Raw genomic sequence first — 10,544 nt, forward strand, 5'->3', positions numbered from 1 at the left:
GTGTGATCTGCGATCTGAAGTGTTCTAATGGATTATATAGTGTCATGGTGTATCATGAATCAGTAAGTGTATGACTTATACGGGTGGGACTCGGTAGTGGGTAACATAGTTGGGGTGTTAGGACAAGTGTGAAGTAGGGTAGCTCTGTGAGTACACAATTCAGTGCGCGTACAAGGTTTGAAAACTCAAACCTTGAATTAACTTTTAAGATCAATGCTTGCTTCTAATATACTGGTCCAGTCAATTCTGGAAAACCATTCAAGACTTGAAGTTGATATTCAACAAAGTATTCAAGTAAGTAAAAAAGTAAAGACAGTTTAAGAACAAGAAGAATGATATTGAAAGAGATTTGACTTGCAAGAGAATTTATAATTGATGTGACGAGAATAGTTCTATTTCTTGCTTTTCATACTTCTTTTTTCAACATACAAACCATGAAACATCATCTCCTTAAATAGCAAAGTAGAGACGTAGTACAAACCGAGACCATTCTATGGACTAGGTAAAACTAAGTGTTTGACAAATCTGACACATAAAAGATTTACTTAATTTAGTCCTAATAACTGTTCACTCAACAATAAGACAAAAAGCATTTAATGCTTGTACATAATCTATCACATCAAAATATTAACTTCGTAACTTCTTGGGAAAGTCTTCATCTCGGAGGAATACTAACTTAGGAACTCATCTACATCTCGGATTGCATTGACTTTGGAATTGGTTTGGCTCGGATTGCTAGAGGTTCACTTTTATGCATCAACAAGATCAGTGATCAACGGGTTGGACTCATGTGGTAGATAAGTTAGGGTAGCCTTTATCAGTGGACTCTTAGGTAGGGTATCATCGTGCGACAGTGTGCAAAGTTGTCAGTCTCAGCAATTGGTCAACGAATCAGCATCCCAATGTACTAGAAGGTTAGCATGGAATCAGGAGATCTCAAATAGATTAAAAATGGGAATGTTGGTTAGCAGGATGTGAGGTATGTATTGGTTTGGTACCAATGATTGAGACTTGTGACGGGAGTCGTCGTTGCCTAAAATTTCAAGGTTATTGGCATTAGTGAATGGTCGAGGTATCTTTTTTTTTTTTCTAGTTATCAATGAGATTATTCAGGGCCGGAGGGATTTGTTCGATTCAGGTTGCAAAATAGAGCCATTATGGATATGGCATGGGGTGGTTCTATCTAACTGGAAGTCAGATGTGGGTTAGGTTTTCAGTTTTCGGGCAGAGCGGTTGGATCTTCTCTTGTTGGCTGGGGACAAGGTGTTAAGGTTTATTTCTTCATTAGGATAAGTGATTTCTGTTAAGATTGGGCATTGATAGTAGTGTTGGAAGGCAATTATCTGTATGAGATGACTTATTTGTCCAAATTGAAGTTTAGGAAGTTTGGATAGGGTCGACCGGTGTGGTAGAAGGAGTAGTAAGGAATGATTTCGAGGATGAAATCTAATTTAAGTCGGGGAGAGTTGTAAGATATGTATACTATAATGGTTCGATTTAGGGTTTTAAGGAGTCAAAAGCATGGTTTTTGGGAAAACCCGGGTGTCACGACATGCCGAGCTAAGTGAATAACATGTATCCAGGGTTGTACTTACGATGTGACGTAGAGGTGGTCACGACGTGAGGAGGGTTGTAGCCCAGTCTGTGATCTTTTATGGGTTCTATTGTATTTAAACCCTATAAACTTGATTTTAGGGTTCATTATCATCCTCCTTCATCCTCAAACTCATAAAACCCTAACCCTAATATCTCTTGGTGATTCTTGGACTTGTGGAGCATTTAGTAGCTTTAAGAAGAAGAAGAAGAAGAAGGTCTTCTAGTAGTGGATCTAACAAGGAAACTTCTTCATCACCATCTTATGCTCATTCTAGACCCTTGTAGGTGTCTAAGATTCAAACTTTATTGCTTAATGTTGCTAGATCTAGGTTTTGTCCCATTTTCTTCATGTTTAAGCAAACTTGAATGGAAAGGATTCATAAAGTTTTCAACTTTATGGATTCTAAGGGTCCCTTGAGTATCATAAGGTTCTGATCTAGAAGTTGGTTGAGTATTGGATCAATGCACGTGAGTTTTTGTGTTATCTCTTCACTTTTGACCTATAATGGATAGAGGACATGCACAGAGCATGCATGGCCATAAAGTAATCATTTTTATGGACCTTTGAAGCCCCTTTAAGCTTCTGGAAAAGTTGGAGTTGGAGACTTAATGGATTAAGGACTCAAATCTGTGGGATGTTGCTTCAGACTGCAGTCACGACGTGACACTAAGGGTATCACGATCTGACGAAGGATATATTTCATGACTATATTGTCTTATGGTGCTTATGACGCGATAGAGGAATGTTCACTTCGTGATGCTTGCTGGATGAATTGCCCGTGATCGAGTGGTTGAGTTGGAGCGAGACAAGTTGGAATCGGTTGAATGCGTTCTCATGACGTGACCAAGGGTTGGTCACAACGTGAGGTCAATTGTTGGTATTATTGGCCGTTGACTTTGACCTTTGACTATTAACTTGTTAGCTTGAGTTGGCTTTTGGTCAATATTATTGGATTCAGGGTGTAAACTAAGATTGGACCTTGTATGTTTTGATAGGAGTATTATAGTATCCGTTGCAGGGCATTGAGTTGTGGTTTAGCAGATTTCATGAGTCAGGTGAGTCTCTTCACTATACTCCTAGCTCGAAGGCACTAATGCCGACCCACTGAATTATGTTATATAGGATGCTAGCTATCTTTGTGACTCCTGCATTGTCTGTTGGACTGGGCCTATTTTTATGTTGGGTTGGGCCCACTGATATGTTGGGGATGAGCGCAATGATATGTTGGGTTAGGCCCACTGGTATGGAGGGTTGGGCCCATTATTATGGGTTCGACCCAATGTACGGGTTGGGCCTGATGATATGTATCGTATGTGGTATTTTAGGGAACTCACTAAGCTTTGTGCTTACGATTTTGTGGTTTAACATTTCAGGCACTTCTAGTTCCAGAGGGAAATGTCCGACGTGATCACATTGCATCCCCCAGAGTTTATTCTGTATTGGCTATTTGTGACTTTTACTCTGATGTTTTAAGAATACTATTACTTTAATTATCTTTTGGAACAAATGATTGAAATGTTTTATTGATTAAAAATGAAATTTTTACTTGGTATTTTTGGGATGTTATAACGATGACATCATTTCTTGAGCAATTTTCAAGTGTTAATGTTGACAACTTGTTGTCAATCTTCCGATCCAAAAAGAATTCCATCATAGATTGTGATAATGCATCATCAGTGTGTGGAGATGACACATGTATAAAGTTGAATTAAACAAAATACAACACTTCAAAACTTCATCCAATATAAATTACAAATAATAACATTAATTAGCGTAAATACCTCATAATTTGATTTTGTAACTTCCAGTTGTCATCTGTATAATGTATTGTGATTGTCATGTAACCTTTCTTTTGGATATTTGTTGTCCACATATCAGACGTGAGAGCAATCCTATTATCGTTCTCTTCAAAACATTTCAAGATATGACATTTTTTTATCATTGTATACCTTCATTATATCGCCCTTGATTGTATTATGACAATAAACCTTAAATAAAGGTTGAAGACTTTTGATATGCTTTCGAAAACCATAATGTTCAACAGTGGAGAGTGGGTAATCATGAATTATAATCATTTTTACTGGTTCATCTCTAAATACTTCAGCTTCAAATGAATATTTACTCATATAAGCTTTACCATTAATAGTTGTTTGCTCTTGAACTAATATATGTTACCTAATGTCTCTTGTATTTTTTCTAAGGCATATCTTGTAAGGATCTTTCAAATATGATGTTCCATCATTAGATCTACAAGTCAATTGTTTCTTGAAATGTATGCACTTCACCCATCTATGAACACCATCAACATAAATTGTATCAAAATGGTTCCAAGTAGTGGATTTCAACATTTTTTAGGATGCTCAGTGATCATATTATTTTCTATAGGTTCTTGTTCATTATCCCCGAGTTTATGTTCATCATTCATGGTTGGTTGTTTATTATTTTCTGAAGTAGCCATCTAAACCTACAAAAAAACACAACATGTAACATCAAAACAGATTCTGAACATCAAAACAAAGTCTGCACTTTGCACATCAACATCAAGGTGTGAAATTCTGTGAATTCTTATTTGGAAAATCATAAACACTTATTTTAAACGATGTATTAAGCACAATCTGCACAACAACATTAATTATAAACGCAACTTCAACATCATCGCCCAAAATCGTAAACATACAGAGGTTGAACAGATGATAAGTTGATCACTAAGTTGCACATAAGTAAAATTAAACAAATGACATTATGAGACGACAATTCTAAATTCGTAATGACAAAGGAAAATTAAACGAGATAAAGAATGATGACTTATGAACCGGTATTAAGTCGGCAATAACTCAATAAGTCAACCATTACTCACATGAATACTCACAGTTCACTAACCTATTTTGTTTTACTCTAATGATAGGGATTTTGGGATGAATCAAAGATGAATGATGATTGATGAACGACAATCTGAGTAGTCGATACTCGATATGTCACACCTGCGAAGTGCAAATAGAAGCGAGAAATCCAGTTGCGATAGGAAATTATCGAATTCGAGATTGGGGTTTTGAGGAGTCAACTCTTTGCATCATCACATGTACACATTGCACATCGCCAAATCCCAAGCTATATCGTATCATAAATATTGAAAATTTCATATTGGGTCAACCTTGGGCATGGGCCTAAATAAGTTAAAAATATGTAATACTTATATTTATATGATATAATATGTATCAATACTCAATGTATAATGTAGTATACTAATACTAATACGTGGGTATAATATAATTGAGGCGGGGCGAGTTAGGGTATAGCATGCACGACCCCGACCCCATCCCCATTTTTTGTCATACAAGGATCCCCGACCATATCCGGTACTCGGTTTTATAGGGATTACCCATCCATGGTCAGGACGAATTAACCGGGTTCCCTTCTACCCCAAAACAAAAAGTGTTAACTAATTACTAGTTACCAGAGTAAAACATACAATTTTTTTGACAAAAAGTATTGCGGAGACAGGATTTGAACCCGTGAATAGGTCGGATCATATTGTCATCCCTAATGCTATCGATGGTCTAGCTTAATATTAGTGAACCGGATTCGTAATCATTATATAAAAACAGAAGTTGCTAAGCCTAGTTTGAGCTAAAATTGTAAGGCTCAAAACCCATATATTAATAAAAGGCCCAACTCGGAAGCCCTAAAGGGAAGAAATTTCTTAGGTCACCGCCTCATAGACGCGTTTTCACACCGTATATTTGAATTGTCAAGTAACATTATTTGAGGGCAAAAAATAAATCGATTTGGGGGCGGCTGTTGTTGAAGGATAAGGTTGCTAGGCTGTTCGAATCTCGATCGATATTCGCCGTCGATTTCATTTTACCACCATCGTTGTTCATCGGAGTCTGAAGAATCGTGTTCCGGTAAGAAATATCATCGCCTTTGATTGATTTTCGGCCTCAAAAAACAAAATCATAATTTGAGGTTCGAAAGACGAAGATCGTCACCGATTTGACTGTCTAATTTCATACATCGCATAATCAATTTGACAGATCTGCTATATTCACATTGATTTCTGATATTCGGTTTCCTTGTATTTTCTGTATTGAATCGAACAATATCCTGTTGCTTTCTGTTTGGGATTTTGTTCGGGGTTACGAATTAGGGATTCTCGTTACAAATTTTGTTTTCAAAAGGAAAAGCGATTGAATTTGTTGAATTTTGGGGGGTGTAGCCTAGCCGGATTTTTAGATCTCCGCTAGGGTTTCATCTTTTTATCTCTTTGTTCTGTTATTTGGTTGCTTAAAATCAGTTGTTGGTGTTGCTAATTATGGCGGCAGGACGACAGATCTCGAGGAAAAGCTACTCGAGTCGTTCCGAGGAAGAAACTCTTTCTTATAACAATCGATATAATCACAGATCTTTTGTTAGCGATCATGATCAAAGAAGACATAGATACGTTGATGGTGATTATGACAGGGACAATCGTCGCACGTCTTCACAACCGATTCATCATGGGTTGGAAAACAGAAACAAAGCAGATGATGTTTCTGGAAACAACTTAAGAAGATCTGACGCTACCAAGAAAAGGAAATTCTCGCCTATTGTCTGGGATAGAGCTGAGAAGCAGGTGAAGATATCCTCCGAGAACAGAATCCTTCCTACCAAAACTGTTCCCTCTCAATCTCCTCCATCCAAAGGGAAGTTTGAAGATATTATTGCAGACACAAAGATCGAAATTTCTCCTGTTGAATCTCTTGTATCCAATCTTTCAGATGAAGTGGGAGTATCAAGAGTATCAAGCTCATTGGCTACAAACACACCTGAAGAACATGATGAAGAACCTGAGCACGAAGATGGAGAATATGTGGAGGAACGAAACCTATCCAAATCAAAGTGGGCTTTCAAAGACTCCCCACAAATGGCATCAAACACCAACAATTCTAGCCCCGAAAGTGGTGAATTTAAGCAAGAACACATTGAAGACACGATTGAACAAATGTCATGTTTATCTGCCGAGGAAGATCAACAGTCCAAGTCTCTTGAAGATGAAGAAGATGATGATGATGATGATGATTATGAAAGAATCGAATCCCCTGTAAGCATGATGCCATCCTGTAGAAACGTATTCGAGTATGAAAGACTTGGGAAGATAAGTGAAGGCACATATGGTGTTGTATACAAAGCCAGAGACAAAAAAACCGGAGAAATAGTCGCATTAAAGAAAGTAAAAATGGGGAAAGAGCGTGAAGGTTTCCCTGTAACAGCATTACGTGAGATCACAATTCTCGGATCTTTCCAACACCCATCAGTTGTAAAAATGAAAGAAGTTGTTACAGACGATTTCAATGGCGTCTACATGGTTATGGAATACATAGATCATGAACTCAAAGGCTACATGGAAAAAACAAAGCAACCATTCAGTCAAAGTGAAGTGAAATGCCTCATGATTCAGCTTCTTCAAGGGTTAGCTTTTCTTCATGAGAATTGGGTGATTCATAGAGATTTGAAGACATCAAACTTGCTTTTGGACAACAATGGTGATTTAAAGATTTGTGATTTTGGCATGTCGAGACAATACGGGAGTCCAGTGAAGCCATATACCGCGTTGGTGGTGACACTTTGGTACAGGGCGCCTGAGGTTTTGTTGGGGATGAAAAATTACACAACTGCCATTGACATGTGGTCTGTGGGTTGTATAATGGGGGAGTTGTTGTCAAAGAAGCCCCTTTTTGATGGGAATAGGGAGATTGAGCAGATTGATAAGATTTTCAAGACACTTGGGACCCCGAATGAGAAGATTTGGCCTGGGTATTCAAAATTGCCAGGGGTAAAACCGTCTTTTGTGAAGCAGAATGGTAATAGCTTGAGGAAGAGGTTTCCTGGAGCTAGTTTTATGGGGACACCTGTGCTTACAGAGATGGGGTTTGATTTGTTGAATAGGTTTTTGACTTATGATCCGGAGAAGAGGATTACTGCTGAAGAAGCGCTTAATCATGGGTGGTTTCGTGAGAGTCCTCTTCCTGCTGAATGTGTCAGGATTTGTAAATAGGGTTTCTTACATGTATGTTGTTTTAGGTGTAATGTATAATGTTTGACTTGATATGCTCCAACTATTAATGCATTTGATGGTTTACGCCAACTTAACTCTTTATAAATGTGCTCTAAGTTTTAGTTTTTATGATAAATTTTCTCTAACTTAATTGTTGCACCACTTTACAAATTCTGTTATAATCTTTCTACAACTTAATGTTTTTACATCGTTTCGTTGCAGCTTCATTTTTGTATGTTTTTTCTCAACTTGGTTTTGAATTTTTTTCATAATGCCTTTATTTTCATGTTTACAAATTCTTTTTCCTTGCAGAGGAACTTCCACAAACATAGGGGTAAATACAAGATTAAGATGATGAAGAAGACGAGAGGTGGGTAATAAAAATTACAATAGATACAAAAACTATGGGTAAAAAGGTAAACGTAATTTTACAACAAAATACCAACAATTGACAAAAAGCGTGACAAAAAAACTCCAAAGACAATGAACTTTAAAATTGAAAAACTGTAGTCATGCACAACAATTCATATAAATTTATGTTTTACATCATTGTACTGTATAAAACTGTAGTGTAGCTAAAAAAATGTTGTGTGGCGATCATCACCCTTTCCAAAAACAATATCTAATCATAACAGACTACCCAAATAATAATAATAATTAGGGTTCTGATAATAATATTAGCAATAACAATATCTAATCATATAACAGATTATGCCCATTATCCATGGTACAACTTTGGTTTTACTAGATATAACCTTATAACCTAAAATCTATTTTCAGTTTATATGATTTACATATAATCCCTATCAAGCAGCACACCAACAAAAATAAGTCTGCTCCATTGTTAGTTGTTGCTTTGCTCATACCATGTTAGAGAGTGAAGATGTATGAAGAGGAGTCGACATAGATCATGTCTACCTGAGTGTGATAGTAATGGTCTTACCAAGCACAAAGAAGATCAATGACAGCTCAATGAAGAAGATGGTGTTGATTAGCATTCGATCAATGATCCATCCAAAAACAGTAAATCCACCCATGTTTGATTGTACATACGCCACTACAACACAACATAATAAAACTCATTATCAAAAAAAGAAGCATAAAAACCAAGAATTGTTACCACATAGGTTACCAAATGATTGTCTTTTGTGATATGATGAAGTAGAAGAAGCGAACTGGTTATGAACAGCAAATGGCACAAAATCCCCTGATTCCAGCTCATTCTGTGAACTACGATTAGCCTCCAAGTTGTTGTTGTCGATTAATATTTCAGATTGAGAAGAATCATTTGAGTCGCATGTCACTAGTGCATGCCATTTACAAGCAACAGATCCAAGTGCTTGAGCTCTGTGTGAAATTTTTGCAGCTGCAGATAAACAAAGAACGATTCCTACAAGCTGAAGAATCGATAATACCTGCATATATTTCATTCAGAGATGTAAGAACTAGATTTAGAATTGTAGAATGGAGATCCAAGTTTGGAAATAAGTAACTTTAGCTTACAGCAAAGTCGCCTGTGTTTATGAAGTTTATGATTCCTTGGTTTTCAGTTGTCTGTAAGAGAGCTGAGATTTGACTTCCTGTAACAACCAAGAACTCGGGAAGAAGAAACGCTCGAAACCTGTGGCTAATTTTGGATAGATAATGGAGGAGACGCATATGCTCTTCGATATAAACAGAAACATCCAAATCTCGTTCTAGAATGTTGCTGTAGTTTTCAATTCGTATCACTTGTAAATTGCCAACCAAATTGAACAAAGCGGTTCCTGATAAGAAGACTACGGCGGAGTATGACCAAGTTACTAGGGAGACTAACAGATACGCAGCAGATAACCACCATGAATCATGATGCAGATAAACAACGCAAGTGATCTCACGAGCAGTCTTCAGTAAAAAACACACCGATAACCACAAAGCAAGCCCTCGGAAAAAACCCTACCGAATTAGAGCCAACGACAGAGAGATGTTCTTAGCACAGTTCACTTATAAACTAACAGAATTACGGAGATAGGAAAAGTTCGAGCTTACGTAGATCTTCTGGATGTAGAGTTGCCGATACAAAACAGCGTATCCATCGTAATGATCAACGAAGAGAAGCTTCCTGACACCGTATTTCCTCAAATTATGAGAAACACAGAGCAGAGAAATGGCGGCAACGATAGCCTGAGAAACGAGAATCTCAAGCTCAAACCTCCTGATTTGGTACTTGTAGCAGTCGGTGCAGAAGGAGTAGACGATCAAGAGCACTGGCGCCGCCACACCGACCACAAAGAAGACGATCCACGAGACGGCGGTGCTAAGAGGAGAGTACTGACAGAAACCGAAAAATCCGAGGAACGATTCGAGTTTTTGCAAGGCTAGTTCCAGCTGAGCATCGTCGGCATCATCTGAGGCGTCAACGAGAGGTGCTTCAAGCGACGAGCTGCTTCCAGTTCCCGACGGAGGCACCGCCATGATTGCGCGTGCGTGAGAATGCAAGTGGAGGGAGCGGGGCGTTTTTTTCTAAACTGGGAAGGGAATTGTCAAAGGAGAAATAAGACTTTGGTTGAGAAAGTGAGAAACTACTAAAATGGTCCCTAGACTATCTTCAAACTTCAATATTCATGGTCTCATATCTTTTTATGGGAAAATGAGTTTGGGAAGATAATTAACTTTTTCAGTAAGTTCATATTTGGTAATTATTTTTTTTTTTTTTTATTTATTTTTTATATATTTAGGTAACAAATTTGTTAGAAGTGTTTACATATGACTATTATAACCGGCTGTAACAAGTTACATCCTAGACGTGAACACTTTCAACAAATTCGTTACCTAGATATGTACAAAAAAATACTTATCCAAATATAAACAAAACGAAAAGTAAGAGTAAATTATACGAATGGTCCCTGTGGTTTAGGGAATTTGTGTTTTTGG

At 37.5% G+C, this 10,544-nt stretch overlaps 1 protein-coding gene and 1 pseudogene across 1 annotated transcript; one reads left to right on the forward strand and one right to left on the reverse strand.

Annotated features, from left to right (window-relative positions):
• The first annotated feature begins 5,497 nt into the window (after positions 1-5,497).
• Positions 5,498-7,721, forward strand: LOC145102586 (uncharacterized; annotated as a pseudogene).
• A 558-nt stretch (positions 7,722-8,279) lies between these two features.
• LOC145102587 (uncharacterized) lies at positions 8,280-10,145 on the reverse strand. Its single transcript, XM_079040017.1, has 4 exons — positions 9,660-10,145; positions 9,135-9,566; positions 8,764-9,046; positions 8,280-8,688 (listed from the first exon to the last, which is right to left on the reverse strand). The coding sequence occupies exons 1-4, from the start codon at positions 10,083-10,085 to the stop codon at positions 8,546-8,548; spliced, it is 1,284 nt and encodes a 427-aa protein (XP_078896143.1). The 5' UTR covers positions 10,086-10,145; the 3' UTR covers positions 8,280-8,545.
• Between the last annotated feature and the right edge of the window lie 399 nt (positions 10,146-10,544).

This window comes from Lactuca serriola, chromosome 4 (genome assembly GCF_051521515.1).
Source record: "Lactuca serriola cultivar US96UC23 chromosome 4, Lser_US96UC23_V15, whole genome shotgun sequence".
In the NCBI taxonomy this organism is placed as follows: Eukaryota; Viridiplantae; Streptophyta; class Magnoliopsida; order Asterales; family Asteraceae; genus Lactuca; species Lactuca serriola.